The sequence below is a fragment of the Pristiophorus japonicus genome, chromosome 20, assembly GCF_044704955.1.
Source record: "Pristiophorus japonicus isolate sPriJap1 chromosome 20, sPriJap1.hap1, whole genome shotgun sequence".
NCBI lineage: Eukaryota > Metazoa > Chordata > Chondrichthyes > Pristiophoridae > Pristiophorus > Pristiophorus japonicus.
Window position 1 is genome coordinate 4,765,041 of NC_091996.1, and position 16,507 is coordinate 4,781,547.

At 47.1% G+C, this 16,507-nt stretch overlaps 1 protein-coding gene across 4 annotated transcripts in view; it reads right to left on the reverse strand.

Moving 5' to 3' along the window:
- miga2 (mitoguardin 2) overlaps positions 1–14,667 on the reverse strand; it is a 75,070-nt gene extending 60,403 nt beyond the window's left edge. For 3 of the 4 annotated variants that reach the window (XM_070863664.1, XM_070863666.1, XM_070863663.1), the window contains exon 1: positions 3,026–3,112. Coding sequence is in view for 1 of the 4 variants with exons in the window: in XM_070863665.1 (XP_070719766.1) it covers positions 3,026–3,070 (45 nt within the window). In the remaining 3 variants the exon portion in view is untranslated. Of the gene's footprint in view, positions 1–3,025; positions 3,124–14,583 lie in introns of those variants that run through there. The other variant, XM_070863665.1, reaches the window with a different exon arrangement.
- Positions 14,668–16,507: the final 1,840 nt, after the last annotated feature.

The following is a 16,507-nucleotide window of genomic DNA, read 5'->3' on the forward strand; positions in this document are numbered from 1 at the left end:
ATTGCAGGGAGTTAGACTAAATCCACGGCCCACAGACAGCAGCCAGCAGCCAGAAAGAAAGAATCCCGCTATCCGTATCAGATAGGTACACATTGTACTAATTTACAATTTTCCAATCTGGCATCATTTCAAGCCTTCCCATTGCACTGCTAGAGAAACAAGGCTGGATTTTTAAATTCTAAAATGTTCAGTTTCGTGACTCAATAGGCTGGAACTCATAAAACATATCCCCCTCTCGGAGTCGTCAGAAGGGAAGACCCTCTGTCAACAGTCGGAATGATGGTTAAATAGGTTAAAACAGAGGCATTAATGTGAAGGGTCAGCGACAGGGCCTAGAGAGCCCAAGAAAGGAGATGGGATAAATCAAGAAGCTGTGATAAGGTGATGTCAGCTTGGGTTTTTCAAGGACTGAAGATATTAGGAAGAAGTGGAACATTGCAACATAACGTACAAGATTCTGAGGGGGATTGACAGGGTAGAAGCTGAGAGGCTGTTTCCCCTGGCTGGAGAGTCTAGAACCAGGGGGCACAGTCTCAGGATAAGGGGTCAGCCATTTAAGACTGAGATAAGGAGGAATTTCTTCACAGAGAGGGTTGTGAATCTTTTGAATTCTTCATCCCAGAGGGCTCTGGATGCTGAGCCGTTGAGTATATTAAAGGCCGAGATAGATTTTTGGACTCTAGGGGAGTCAAGGGATCTGGGGATCGGGCAGATCAGCCATGATCTTATTGAATGGTGGAGCAGGCTCGAAGGGCTGTATGGCCGACTCCTGCTCTTAATTCTTATCTTCTTAAAGGAGGACTGATGGAGATAACTTGCCCAGTTCTAAAGTCATGGGTGGGTTACAACAGGTAAAAATTACAATCAACACTGTTTTTGTATGTTCAGGGGGAAAACGCACCCCCGTGGAGAACCAAGCCATACCCCCAGGGGTCAATCCCCAATGCGTGCCAAGCCAGCTACTCCCGGCCAAAGCAGGGAGCTAGAATTGGCGAGGGGGAGGAAAAAAACAACCAGAATTTCTGCCCCCCCGACTGCCACCCAGTAACTCCCGCTGGAAAGGGAAAGTGAAAGAATGAACAGGTGCGGCATGCAGTTTATAGCTCGCTCAAAGTGCAGTCTAGAACTAACACGAGGTGTTATCGTCGGAGTTCAGCTTAGCCCATTTATGGAATGTAAACTGGTTTGCATTGTGCACCATCAGGCATCCGGGGATATAGATATATTCCACAGGAACGTGCCGAGAGTATTTTTGTAATGCAATTTTACAGGTATCTAACTCTTAAAATTACCCCTCCTGGTTTTTCTCCCCTTCAGGACTCCCTAGGACAGGGAAGCAGGGCGATGGTTAAGCACCCATACGTCTATCGCTGCAGATGCTGAAGGGTTTGACGGGAACGCTCTGGATCAACCTGGTTGAATCTACATTCATCCCACTGTCAGTGGTGCAGTGCACTGGTGACCGAATGCACTACGCCACCTAGCAATCACAATAGTGGGTTTATTTCTCTAACGGTTCATGGGTACTAAAAAGGTCCAATTAGTTTGGTCAGAACTGCGGTGAAGAATTTTTTTTAAAGTTATCAGACAAAAGCACCCTATCCTTAGTGTGCAATATGGTATTGATCCACCCGAGCAGATTGAGCTGTACTTGCACCCAGGGCCACGAACATTTAAATTTACGAGCAGAAAATTGGGTGGGCTCCCTCGCAGTCAAGGACGCCAGCGATTCGACGCAGCCCTGATACACGAAAGGGAAAATCTGCTCCATAGAAGGCAGGAAAGATTGATATGCAGGTGCTGTATGCGGAGTAGAAACAGGGGCTGTACACCTGCCCTCAGCACCTCTGAGCTGAGGAGAGGAAAAGGCATCTCACAGCTCAGTGGAAAGCCTCCCTTACAATATTGGTCTGGGCTCTCAAATTAATTTTCCCATCTTATTCCCAAATGTCTCTGTACTCACTTAAAGGTGGTGAATGTTGCTGGATGTGGGCGCTGCTGGCAAGGCCAGCGTTTGTTGCCCATGCCTAGTTGACCTGAGAAGTTGGTGGTGGGTTCCCCAACTTAAACCACTGGTAGCAGTTTGATACTGCTTGCTAGGCTACTTCAGGGGACAGTTAAGAGGCAACATTGGTGTGGGACTGGAGTCACATATAGGCCAGACTAGGTAAGGATAGTAGATTTCCTTACCTAAAGGACGAGTGAACGAGTTGGTTTTTTTTAACGAAAATCCGACAACACTTTTACTGATTTCAAACTGAACTCAACATCTCAAAAGGACATGGTGGGATTTGAACATACGTTCTCTGGATTACTACTCCAGTAACATAACTGCTACCGTACAGTACCCGTGCTCCAACCGAGATCAGATAACAGACTAGGGTACAGTAGCTTATGTTTATGTTAGCAGACTAGTAATCCAAGGGCCTGGACAAATGAGCCAGAGATGGGAGTTCAAATCCCATGGCAGCTGGGTAATTTAAGTTCAATTAAATAAACCTGGAATAAAGCGCTAGCCAATAACAGAGACCATAAAACTACCAGATTGTTGTTAAAAGGTTCACTAATGTACTTCAGGGAAGGAAATCTGCCATCTTTACCCGGTCTGGCCTATATGTGACTCCAGACCCATAGCAATGTGGTTGACTCGAATGCCCCTCTGAAATGGCCTAGCAAGCTGCTCAGTTGTATTCAAGGCAGCGGCTCACCACCTACTCGAGGGAAATTAGGGATGGGCAATAAATGACGGCCTTGCTAGCGACGCCCACATTGCGTGAATAAATTAAAAAAACTAAGGATGGGACCCTCCTGTTCGGATACGTCTCAGTGCCGTACCGGGTGGCACATTTAGCTACTGAGCCATGAGGGGGGAGGGGGGGGAGGGGGGTAGGGGGGGGCGGGAACGGACGGGGGGACGGCGGCATTGCTCCAGTTAATCACGTTACTATCAATAACTCTTCATGGTCAAAAGAAGTTGTTGCTTAAAGCAATGTGAAGAATGGACTTAAGAACCTTAAAAAAGTACCTTGGACACAGTGTAAGGCTCACTTCCCACAATTCCACCAGACATCCTCAGCCCCAGGGTCGGGGGGAATTCAGGATATGGTTTGATACAGAATAAACCTGTTAAGAAAAAGAAACAAAAAAGTTATCAGAGGATCGTTGCAACCTCTAGAAGTTATGTTGAGGAGCAAGGACTGAGCATAAAAGGATTGAGCTGTGGATGCAGGGATCAAGAAAATATTAGCAGAAAAATTGTAATTTCTATCCAAACAGAGCAGCATTTAGCCAAGCTAAAAAGGTTAATTTCTAGTGAAAGTGCCAACTGCGGTGATTATTGCGCTCTTAAAGAGATACCCATACAATGTTATAATTGCAACAACCTGCAATTATACAATGCCTTTAACATAGACCAAAGTGTCCTGAGACACTTCACAGAGACGTAGTCACACAGAAAAAGATGCCAAGCCAAAGGAGGAGATATTAGCTGGAGTTATTGCTCAGAGGTGGCTTTTAAGGACGGTTTTGGGAGTGAATTCCAGAGCGTGGGGCGGAGATAGCTAAAGGCACGTAATGCCAAAGGTGCAGTTTCATGCTTAATCTAAAATGAAACAAGAAAAATACATGAAATGACATTCGCCCTCATAATTTCTTCAAAAATAACTTGCCAGCATTTTTTTAAAAAGTTAAAACGCCAAGTTCGCTAACTAAAGGGAGCAAAGCAGCCCTGGTTACACAGATTACTCCTGGCCAGTGGGGTCACCTTGCTGTAATTCAATGCAGCAGCTCAGATAACGTGCTGATTCTGTGAGAAGCAAACGTCAGCCGACCCCTGCCCTCTGTTGCAGGCTGAATTACAGGAGAAAGTCCTTTAATATATTACAGCTCTGCCTCCAGCTCACAAGGCAGCACACATCACCTCGCAGGTGGTTTTGTTTCCTGCCACCGGAAACAAAAAACACTTACAGCAGCAACCAACTGTGGCTGCCTGTGTGAAGGCTGCCATTTTGCTCTGGCCCGAAATCTCTCGACCTCACTCTTTGACCAAGCTCCTAGTCGCCCCTCATACCAATAACTGCTGCTTCGCCTCGGGTGTCCATTCCTGCCTGGTTACACCCCTGTGAAGCACCTTGGGACATCTTTCCACATTAAAAAAGGTGCTAAACAAATGCAGGTTGCTGTTGTTTTACGCAGCAGGTTGTCACGGTGTGGAATGCTTTGCCACAGGGAGCAGCTGGAGAGACCAACAACGCTCCCTGTAAGCTGAGTTTGTTCTGCGCAGCCTGTTTCTTTCAATGCGGGGTCCCTTTTAAATTTCTGCGCCTAACAGCTTGTGAGCAGCCTGTGCAGGACTTTGCAGATTACTGCGCGGCCACGCAGGCGCACAGCTTAGTGGAATCATTGGAGACCAGCTCATCTTTTAATGGAAAATTGGATAAATATTTTAAGCAGGCAATGCTACAGGGAAGAGAGGGCGGGACGGATTGCTCTGGCAATAAGTCAGCATGGGCATGAACACAATGGCCTGCTTCTCTTCTGTAAATGACTACTGCTGTTCTATGTTGCCACTGTGTCCTCCATCTGCCCTGCCCCAAGTTGGACTGAACAACACAGCTTTAATGTAGTAAAATGTCCCAAGGCACTTCACAGCAGTATTACAAGACAAAATAATTACATTTGACACCAAGCCACAGAAGAAATCGCGGCAGATGACCAAAAGCATGGTCAAGGAGGTAGGTTTTAAGGAGCGTCTTAAAGGAGGAAAGAGAGGTAGAGGCGGAGCGTATTCGGGAGGGAGTTCCAGAGCTTGGGGCCCAGGCAGCTGGAGGCACGGCCACCGATGGTTGAGCGATTATAATCAGGGATATTCAAGAGGGCAGAATTTGAGGAGCGCAGACATCTCGTAGGGCTGTGAGGCTGAAAGAGATTACAGAGATAGGGAGGATGAGGTGGAATTGCAAACAAGGATGAGAATTTTGAAATCGCGTTGCTTAACCAGGAGCCAACATAGGTCAGCGAGCACAAGGTGAGCAGGACTTGGTGCGAATGGGAAAATGAAGAGGCAGCTTGCAGTGGTGGTATCAGCCCAGATTTTCTTCCCTCTAATGAAAACAAGTTAGCATAGTGAATACATAATCAAACAATTGCAAAAAGAGTTAAATACATAAAAAGTCCGAGAGGCATCCTAAAAGCGAAGGAGTCAAGCAATTCAGCAAATGGGACAGAAAAGAATTAGACATCAGATATTCAGGATCCAAAGGCATGCAGTAACACTTCACGCTGCAATATTTTCTGCTTAGAAGAGAATTACTCAGAACCAAACTATTTAGTGTTCATTCTATAGCAAACAAACAATAGCTGCAAGTGTGCTACATGCCAGGTAGAAACTCAAGGGGTTTAGATATTGCTATAAATAGCAAAGAAACCAAGCTTGAGCAGTTCACAGAATCAGATGATCCCCAAGTGTGTGTTCATCCATTGAACACAGCCCTGTCAGAAAGTTGTGGGTCCCACTTCAGACACTCAAGCACAAAAATCTAGGCTGACACTACCAATGCAGTAACAGAGCGCCACACTGCCTGAGGTGCTGTATTTCGGATGAGATGTTAAACTGAGGACCTATCTGCTCTCTCAAGTGGCATAAAAGATTTCTATTTCGAAGAAGAGCAGGAGAATTATCCTCAGTGTCCTGGCTAATATTTATCCCTCAATCGACATCACAAAAACAGATTGTCTGGTCATTATCACATTGCTATTTGTGGGAGCTTACTGTGCGCAAATTGGCTGCCATGTTTCCTACATTACAACAGTGACTACACTCCAAAAGCACTTCATTGGCTGTAAACATAAGAACATAAGAATTAGGAACAGGAGTAGGCCATCTAGCCCCTCGAGCCTGCTCCGCCATTCAATAAGATCATGGCTGATCTGGCCGTGGACTCAGCTCCACTTACCCGCCCGCTCCCCGTAACCCTTAATTCCCTTATTGGTTAAAAATCTATCTGTGACTTGAATACATTCAATGAGCTAGCCTCAACTGCTTCCTTGGGCAGAGAATTCCACAGATTCACAACCCTCTGGCAGCAGGCACACCCAATATATTCATGATACCAATCTGTTCACTGCACTAAATTACTGTAATTCTTACATTAAGTCACTCTCCTTTGACCAAGCTTTTGGTCTCCTGTCTTAATATCTCTTCATGTGGCTCGGTGTCAAATTATGTCTGATTACGCTTCTGGAGAAACGTCTTGAACGTTTTACTGCGTTAAAGGTGCTATATAAATGTAAATGCAAGTTTTTGTTCATCATAGGCAGTCACTCAGAATTGAGGATGACTTGCTTCCACTCAAAGTGAGTTCTCAGGTGGCTGTACAGTCCAATGCAGGAATTATAGCCTATGGCATAAGTGGGGCAGACAGTGGTCAAAGGAAAGGGTGGGTGAGGAGTTTGGGTTGACGCACGCTCCTTCTGCTGCCTACGCCCGATTTCTGCTTGCTTTCAGTGACGACTCGAGGTGCTCAGCGCCCTCCCAGATGCTCTGCCTCCATTTTGGGTGATCTTGGGCCAGGGATTCCCAGGTGCCGGTGGGGATGTTGCACTTTATCAAGGAGGCTTGAAACGTTTCCTCTGCCCACCTGGGGCTCGCTTGCCGTGTAGGTGTTCCGAGAAGAGCGCTTGCTTAGGGAGTCTCGTGTCGGGCATGCGGACAATGTGACCCGCCCATCGGAGCTGGTCGCGTGGTCAGTGCTCCGATGCTGGGGATGTTGGCCTTAGCGAGAACACTGACGTTGGTGCGTCTGTCCTCCCAGTGGATTTGCAGGATCTTGTGGAGACAGCGTTGGTGGTACTTCTCCAGCGTTTTGAGGCGTCTGCTGTATATGGTCCACGTCTCAGCCATATAGGAGGGCAGGTATCTCTACTGCCCTGTTGACCATTAGGTTGGTGCCAGATTTGAGGTCCTGGTCTTCAAACACTCTCTTCTTCAGACAACCGAAGGTTGCGCTGGCACACTGGAGGCGGTGTTGGACCTCGTCATCGATGTCTGTCCTTGCTGATAGTAGGCTCCCGAGGTATGGGAAATGGTCCACGTTGTCCAAGGCACGCCGTGGATTTTGATGTTCGGGGGTGGGGGGCAATGCAGTGTGGCGGGGTCAGGTTGGTGGAGGACCTTTGTCTTACGTATGTTTAGTGTAAAGCCCATGCCTGCGTACACCTCAGTGAAGGTGTTGATGATGGCTTGAAGTTCGGCCTCGGAGTGCACGCAGACGTAAGTGTCATGCACGTACTGCAGTTCAATGACACAGGATGGGACGACCTTGGATCTAGTTTGGAGGCAGCGAAGGTTGAACAGGTTGCCATTGGTTCTATAGTTTAGTTCCACTCCAGCTTGTTGAGAGTGAGATGGAGCATTGCAGCAAGGAAGATCGAGAAAAGCATTGGTGCGATGACACAGCCCTGCTTGACTCCGGTCCGGACGTGGATTGGGTCTGTGGTGGATCCGTTGGTCAGGATCACGGCTTGCATATCGTTGTGGAGCAGGCGGAGGATAATGTCAAACATTTGGGGGCAGCCGAAACAGAGGATGACATTCCATAGTCCCTTGCGGTTAACAATGTCAAAGGCCTTTGTGAGGTGAAAGAAGGCCATGTACAAGGGTTGATGCTGTTCCCCGCATTTCTCTTGTAGTTGACGCGTGGTGAAGATCATGTCCGTTGTACCCCTTAGGGTACCTCTTTGGTCTCCTGTCTTAATATCGCTTCACATGGCTCAGTGTCAAATTATGTCTGATTACGCTTCTGAGAAGCGTCTCGGACATTTTACTACGTTAAAGGTGCTATATAATTGCAAGTTTTTGTTATTACAGCAGTGACTACACTTCAAAATTGTCTGTAAAACGCTTGGGACATCCCGAGGTCGTGAAAAGTGCTATAGAAATGCAAGTCTTTCTTTTTACTTGCCAACATGCTGTAGCTGGAATGCTTACTGTATTTCAGTCAATAATTACAGGACGCATGTACAAATAGCCCGACTCCTGCTGGGATCACAATACTGGCACGAGGAGCAGCTTTATGTTCGGGCAAAGCACTGCAATTGGACCACGTGCCGTACTTGCTGACAGGACTTGCGATGCTGTGGCCCAACATGCACTTCACCTTAAATGTGTCTGCGGCATTATAAATCACCCAACACACTTGATGCCATCACCTGTTCAGTTAACTAAGCCAATGTGGTCAAAGCATCCAACTGTTGCAGTAAAACCACCAATCAGAAACCAGCAACCTCCAAATAACCAACCAAATTGCTGTCAGTCAGTCAGTCACAAATAAATCCAATAGGGAATTCAGGAGCAACTTGTTTAGCCAGAGAGCGGTTAGAATGTGGAACTCGCTACCACAGGGAGTGGTTAAGGCAAATAGCATCGGGATAAATGGTTCATTCTCTGGTTGGCAACCAGTAACTAGTGGGGTGCCGCAGGGATCAGTGCTGGGACCCCAACTATTTACAATCTATATTAACGACTTGGAAGAAGGGACTGAGTGTAACGTAGCCAAGTTTGCTGACGATACAAAGATGGGAGGAAAAGCAATGTGTGAGGAGGACACAAAATCTGCAAATGGACATAGGCAGGCTAAGTGAGTGGGCAAAAATTTGGCAGATGGAGTATAATGTTGGAAAGTGTGAGGTCATGCACTTTGGCAGAAAAAAATCAAAGAGCAAGTTATTATTTAAATGAAGAAAGATTGTAAAGTGCCGGAGTACAACGGGACCTGGGGGTACTTGCGCATGAAGCACAAAAGGTTAGTATGCAGGTACAGCAAGTGATCAGGAAGGCCAATGGTATCTTGGCCTTCATTGCAAAGGGGATGGAGTATAAAAGCAAGGAAGTCTTAATACAGCTGTATAAGGTATTGATGAGGCCACACCTGGAATACTGCATGCAGTTTTAGTTTCCATATTTACGAAAGGATAAAAATTGCTTTGGAAGCAGTTCAGAGAAGGTTCACCAGGTTGATTCCGGGGATGAGGGGGTTGACTTATGAGGAAAGGTTGAGGAGGTTGGGCCTCTACTCATTGGAATTCAGAAGAATGAGAGGTGATCTTATCGAAGCGAATAAGATTATGAGGGGGATTGACAAGGTGGATGCAGAGAGGATGTTTCCACTGATGAGAGAGACTAGAACTAGAGGGCACGATCTTAGAATAAGGGGCGCCTATTTAAAACAGAGATGAGGAGGAATTTCTTCTCAGAGGGTTGTAAATCTGTGGAATTCGCTGCCTCACGAGAGCTGTGGAAACGGGGACAATGAATAAATTTAAGACAGAAATAGACAGTTTCTTAAACGATAAGGGGATAAGGGGTCATGGGGAGTGGCCGGGGAAGTGGAGCTGAGTCCATGATCAGATCAGCCATGATCTCATTGAATGGCGGAGCAGGCTTGAGGGGCCGTATGGCCTACTCCCGTTCCCATTTCTTATGTTCTTATGTTAGATGCATTTAAGTGGAGGCTAGATAAACACATTAAGGAGAAAGGAACAGAAGAATAATGTGAGATGAAGCAAGACGGGAGGAGGCTGATGTGGAGCATAAACACCAGCACAGACCATTTGGGTCAAATTGCCTGTTTCTGTGCTATAAATCCGATGCAATTCTAAATCATTTTTTTCCAGTTTCCAATCAGCAACGACCACAAACCAACCATTAGCCTTAACAATACAATGAGGTTTGAGTGGCTAATACAATGAGGTTTGAGTGGCTAATCCTGCTTCCCAGAAAGCCACACACATGCACATTCAAGAAAGAGTCACTGGATAGCGATTGAGACCTTGAACAGCAGCTTATCCACTGCCCACCCCCCCCACCCCTTTCTGGCACAGGGATGCAGAGGCTTACCGTCTCCCCTCCTGCTATCTCAGGACAGGGATCAAGCTTGTTTTCTTATTTCTAAATGGTTTGCATCCGGCGACAACCTACTGTCGGGAAGTAAAGTTCTTTTTAAATCAGCCAAACGTCTTTAGGCATTTGGAATACAGTTTCAGTATTTAATATTTCACAGGAGTAACTCAGGCAAGTGTGTTTTCGATCACGAACACACTACACCAGAGGATGGCACAGAGTTCAAACCGATGGTTATCACTTTACCAATAACTAATTACATGATACCAGACACGCTGCTGAGATGAGGCTTGAAGAAGGGAGCAGGGAGAGGAATCAAATCCGCCATCGCCTCTACTACCGATGGAGGTTGAATTTAGAACAGAATTGGTCCTGCCCACCGTGTCAGCCAGGGCTGGTGCGTCGCTCAGAGAAACAAGTACGGTGAAGAACAGTAAACTGTCAACCTCGGCTCAGTGTTAGCATGCATGCTCGCCTCCAGGCCCAATTCCAGAGACCTGAGCCCATAATCCAGGCCAACACTCCCAGTGCAGTACTGAGGGAGCCCCCGCTGCACTGTCGGAGGGGCAGTACTGAGGGAGCGCTGCACTGTCAGAGGGGCAGTACTGAGGGAGAGCTGCACTGTCAGAGGGGCTGTACTGAGGGAGCGCCGCACCGTCGGAGGGACGGTACTGAGGGATCGCCGCACTGACAGAGGGGCAGTACTGAGGGAGGGGCAGTACTGAGGGAGGGGCAATACTGAGGGAGCGCCACACTGACGGAGGTGCCGATTTCTGGATGAGACGTTAAACTGGGACCCCATCTGCCCACTCGGGTGCACATAAAAGATCCCACAGCCACTATTCAAAGAGCAGGGGAGTTCTTTCTGGTGTCCTGGACAATATTTATCCCGCAGCCAACATCACTAAAACAGGTTATCTGGTCAATATATCTTTGCTGTTTGTGGAATCCTACTGCACACAATTTGTCTGCCGCATTTCCCTCCATTACAACAGTGAGTACACTTCAAAAATATTTCATTGGCTGAAAAACGCCTTGGGAAATCCTGAGGTTGTGAAAGGTGCTATATAAATGCAAGTTCTTTCTTTCTCAATCTAGCTCCTATTAGGCATGGGCCCACAGCACAAAATGGCCCCAATTCACCATTAATTTAGAGTGTCACTCACAAAGAATGGCCAGTGTGGGACCCAGACAACTGCCTGCACTGGTCACTCTGCGGAGGAACATTGTCGGGGCGATGAAGAGGGTGCTTTATTGCCAATCTAATCCATGAACAGAGAGACCAAGTGGTTCAAATGCACAGAATTCCCTGAAAGTATAAGCACAGGTTGATAATGCCATAAAAAGGCCAATAGCATTTTGGGTTTATAAATAGGAGAGTACTACAGTAAAAACTAACAGGAGGAGGCTACTCCATGAATACCCTCATCCTCAATGATGGCGGAGCCCAGCACGCAAGTGCAAAAGACAAGGCTGAAGCATTTGCAACCATCTTCAGCCAGAAGTGCCAAGTGGATGATCCATATTGGGCTCCTCCTGAGGTCACCACCATCACAGAAGCCAGTCTTCAGCCAATTGGATTCACTCCACGTGATATCAAGAAGCAGCTGAGTGCACTGGATACAGCAAATGCTATGGGCAACATGCCGGCTGTCGTGTTGAAGACTTGTGCTCCAGAACTAGCCACGCCTCTAGCCAAGATGTTCCAGTACAGCTACAACACTGCCATCTATCCGACAATGTGGAAAACTGCCCAGGTATGTCCTGTCCACAAAAAGCAGGACAAATCCAATGCGGCCAATACCACCCCATCAGTCTACTCTAAATCATCAGCAAAGTGATGGAAGGTGTCATCAGTGCTATCAAACGGCATTTACTCACCAATACTCATTTTTGTTCCGCCAGGACCGCTCGGTTCCAGACCTCATCACAGCCTTGGTCCAAACATGGACAAAAGAGCTGAATTCCAGAGGTGAGGCGAGTGTGACTGCCCGGCAGCATTTGACCAAGTGTGGCATCAAGGAGCCCTAGTAAAATTGAATCAATGGGAATCATGGCAAAACTCTCCACTGGCTGGAGTCATACCTAGCACAAAGGAAGATGGTTGTGGGTTGTTGGATGGTCAATCATCCCAGCCCCAGGACATTGCTGCGGGAGTTACTCAGGGGAGTGTCCTTGGCACAACCATCTTCAGCTGCTTCATCAATGACATTCCCTCCATCATAAGGTCAGAGGTGGGGATGTTCGCTGATGATGACATAGTATTCAATGCCATTCGCAACTCCTCAGATAATGATGCAGTCCATGTCTGTGTGCAGCAAGACCTGGGTGACATTCAAGCTTGGGCTAATAAGTGGCAAGTAACATTCGCGCCACACAAGTGCCAGGCAATGACCCTTGATATTCAACGGCATTACCATCATCGACTCCCCTACCATCAGCATCCTAGGGGCCACCATTGACCAGAAACTTAACTGGACCAGCCACATAAATACTGTGGCTACAAGAGGTCAGAGACTGGGTATTCTGCGGCGAGTGTCTCACTTCCTGACTCCCCAAAACCTTTCCACTATCTACAAGGCACTAGTCAGGAGCGTGATGGAATAATCTCCACTTGCCTCGATGAGTGCAGCTCCAACACAATCAAGGGGCTCGACACCATCCAGGACAAAGCATACCGCTTGATTTGCACCCCATCCACCACTTTAAACACTCACTCCCTCCACCGGCACACCGTGGCTGCAGTATGTACCATCTATAAGATGCACTGCAGCAACTCGTCACGGCTTCTTCAGCAGCACCTCCCAAATCCGCGACCTCTACCACCTAGAACAAGGGAAGCAGGCGCATGGGAACACTATCACCTGCAAGTTCCATTCCAAATTACACACCATCCTGACTTGGAAATATATCGCCGTTCTTTCATCATCGCTAGGTCAAAGTCCTGGAACTCCCTCCCTATTAGCACTGTGGGAGCACCTTCACCACAAGGACTGCAGCGTTCAAGGTGGTTCTCAAGGGCAATTAGGGATGGGCAATAAATGCTGGCCTTGCCAGCAACACCCACATCCCAGAACAAATAACTTAGTAAAAGAGATGATCAACTTGTACCAAAAAAATTGGCTTAAGAGTATTTTGTGCAGTTTTGGGCACTTCATTATAAAAAGGCCATTAAAGACATACAGTGAGGACAGTGTAGATTCACTATAAAAGAAAGAAACACTTGCATTTATACAGCACCTTTCATGACCACTGCACCACTTCACAGCCAATTAAGTACTTTTTGAAGTGTAGTCATTGTTGTAAAGTACAAAATGTGGCAGCCTATTTGCTTACAGCAAGCTCCCACAAACAGCCACCGTGATAATGACCAGATAATCTGTTTTAGTGATGTTGATTGAGGGATAAATAGTATCTGGGACAACTCCCCTGCTCCTCTTCAAAATAGTGGCCATCCACCGGAGAGGGCACACAGGGCCTCGGTTTAACATCTCATGCTGAAGACGGCACCTCCAACAGTGCAGTTCTCCCTCAGCACTGCATCATCATAGGCAGTCCCTTGAAATCGAGGAAGACTTGCTTCCACTCTAAAAGTGAGTTTTTAGGTGACTGAACAGTCCAATACAGGAATGACAGTTGTTGAAGGGTGGGTGGGACTGGTTTGCTGCATGCTCCTTCCGCTGCCTGCGCCTGGTTTCTGCGTGCTCTCGGCGATGAGACTCAAGGTACTCAGCGCCCTCCCGGATGCACTTCCTCCACTGCACTGGAGTGTCAGCCTACATTTTTGTGCTCAGGTCTCTGGAGTGGGACTTGAACCCACAACCTGCTCCGCCATTCAATAAGATCATAGCTGATCTTTGATCTCAACTCCACTTTCCCACCCGATCCCCATAATCCCTTGATTCTCAGCCTTGAATATACTCAACGAATCAGCATCCACAGCCCTTTGGGGTAGATAATTCCAAAGATTTACCATCCGCTGAGTGAAGAAATTCCTCCTTATCTCCATCCTAAATGGCCAAACTCCTGAGTCTGAGATTATGCCCCCTAATTCTAGACTGTCCAGCATCTACCCTGTCAATCCCCCTCAGAATCTTCTATGTTTCAATGAGATCACCGTTCATTCTTCTAAACTCCAAAGAGCACAGGCCCAATCTACTCAAGCTCTCCTCACAAGACAACCCTCTCATCCCAAGGATCTATCTAGTCTCGGCTCACAGCCTGGGTTTCGAGTGCCTGATCTCGGCCAGCGGAGGTGAAGGTGTTGCCAGGCAACCAGAACGGGGGGGGAGGGGGTACTCTCAGAGCGCATCGCTCAACAAACTTCGCGCCGATTGGTCTGCCGCCACACAATGCCTACGGCAAGCAACCAATCCGGCAGCGTGCAAGAACAACCGCCATTTTACCATGCCCCCTCGCAAATCGTGCACCACGCTCCAATAGGTAAGATTTAATTCTGATTATAAATGGTGGCTGGTATTTTAATATTTAAAATATTTAATGTTTAAATTATTGAGCTGCTGCCCAACCCCCTCAGAACTGTAGAGTGGGAGGATTTTTTTCCCCTCAAAAAAAATAGATAAATTAACTGCACTTTTGGAAACCAAAGGGCTTATTTTATAGTTAATAAGGTTTATTCTGATTGATAATCTGCTAACAATGTCTATTGTGCCTTCTTCACTCACCGGCCCCGAGCTCGCTTGCTCCGCTTCCCTCATCGCCTCAGGAGGACAACTTCGCCCCGCGCCGCCCAACCCAACTTGCTCGCCGGAAACCCTCGCTGACTGATGGCCCGCTCCGCCAATCAACCGGCCGGAGCGCGCCCTGCCCTGACGTCACCGGGCCAATGGGAGCGCGGCGCAGGCGGGCGTCGTGCCTCAGCAGGTTTGGTTGAGGGCACAGCCTGGGCAAGGTTCGTCCGACGTCATGGGTTGAAGGGCGGGACAATGTTACCCGTTGGCCAGCTATGAATTGATTGGCAGGTGGCCAACCAATAATCGCACAGAGGCATCCAGAACACGCCCACCCCTTCCTCTGGTTGAAATTCATTGAATTTTTGCAGAAATTCCAATTTAGGGTGTCAATTATTTCAAATATTCATAAATTATCCAAAATTTCTAGTGCCTCCCAAATCTTTGAAGGTGGCAGGTCAAGTTCCTAAATCTGTTTTAAAAAAGCAAACAGGCTTCTGGGCTTTATAAATAAGAGTACAAAAGTAACTGAGTTATGCTGAACCTTAATAAATCACTGGTAAGGCCCCAGCTGGAGTATTGTGCACAATTCTGGGCACCACAGTTTAGGAAGAATATCAAGGCATTGCAGAGGGTGGAGTGGAAATTTACAAGAATCATACCAGTAATGAGGAAGTAAAGCTCGAGGAACAGCAGCTCATCTTTTGTTGAGGCACTTTACAGCCTTCTGGACTTGTGTTCAACAATTTCAGACCATAACCTCTGCCCACAATTTTTTCTCCCCTTTCCTGTTTTTTTTTACAACCCCCCCTCCATTTCATTTCTCTTTCCCACGACAGTTGATGATCATTCCGCCATTCACACCCCATCTAGACTCATCTTTTGTTTCCTAACTTGTGCCATCTAATTTTTGCCCATCATCCCTTTTGTCTCTTAAATCTCTTCTGCCTTCCACCCTATCACAGACCTTGCCTTTTGTTCTTCCCTCCCCCTTTCACTGCCCCTGCATATCTTAACAATCTGTTACATCACGATCTTTTCCAGTTCTGACAAAGGGTCACGGACGCAAAACGTTAACTGTTTCTCTCCACAGATGCTGCCTTACTTGCTCAGATTTCCAGCATTTTCTGTTTTTATTTCAGTAATGAGGGATTTCAGTTATGTGAAGAGACTAGAGATACTGAGATTGTTCTCCTTAGAGCAGAGAAGATTAAGAAAGAAAGACTTGCATTGATATAACCCTTTTCACAAATTCAGGACGTCACAAATCGCTTTACAGCCAATAAAGTATGTTTGAAGTAGGAAACTGTAAAGTCCTGTCCCCTCAGTACAGATTCACACGAGGCATGTAGTGAAGTCAAGGTCACACTGGACCTGCACCTTTATTTCACAGCTCTGGAATGCTGCACTTGCCTGAGACCTGTCCTTATATACCTATCTCCTGCAAGTGCACCCCTGGTGGTAAGGTATGCTGGTGGTTACAGGTCATATCTTATTACAGTCATATATAGCATGTTAGAATACAGTTATATATAATAATGTAAGATACATGACATCACCCTCCCCCAAGGTCTTATTGTCTTTATAGGTTCAGTCTCTCAGGTGGTCTACGCTCTCGCGTGGAGCGTCTGAGTTGTGGTTCGGTTGTTTGCCTTGGTGTCTGTTTTTCTTTGGGTGTGGTTGCTGGTATCTCGCCTGGGCTGTCTGTTTCGATTGGTGTGATTGTTGTTGACTCGCCTGGGCTGTCTGTTGGGATTGCCCTTTCCTCAGGTTGTTCTCTCTGTCCACCAGGTGTGGTGCGAGTTCCACATTGTAGTCTGCCTCTGGTTCCGCAGTGTTGTTGGTAAATCTGCTTTTAACTTGGTCTACATGCCTCTGGCAGGTTTTGCCATTGTCCATTTGTACTACCAGTAGCCTG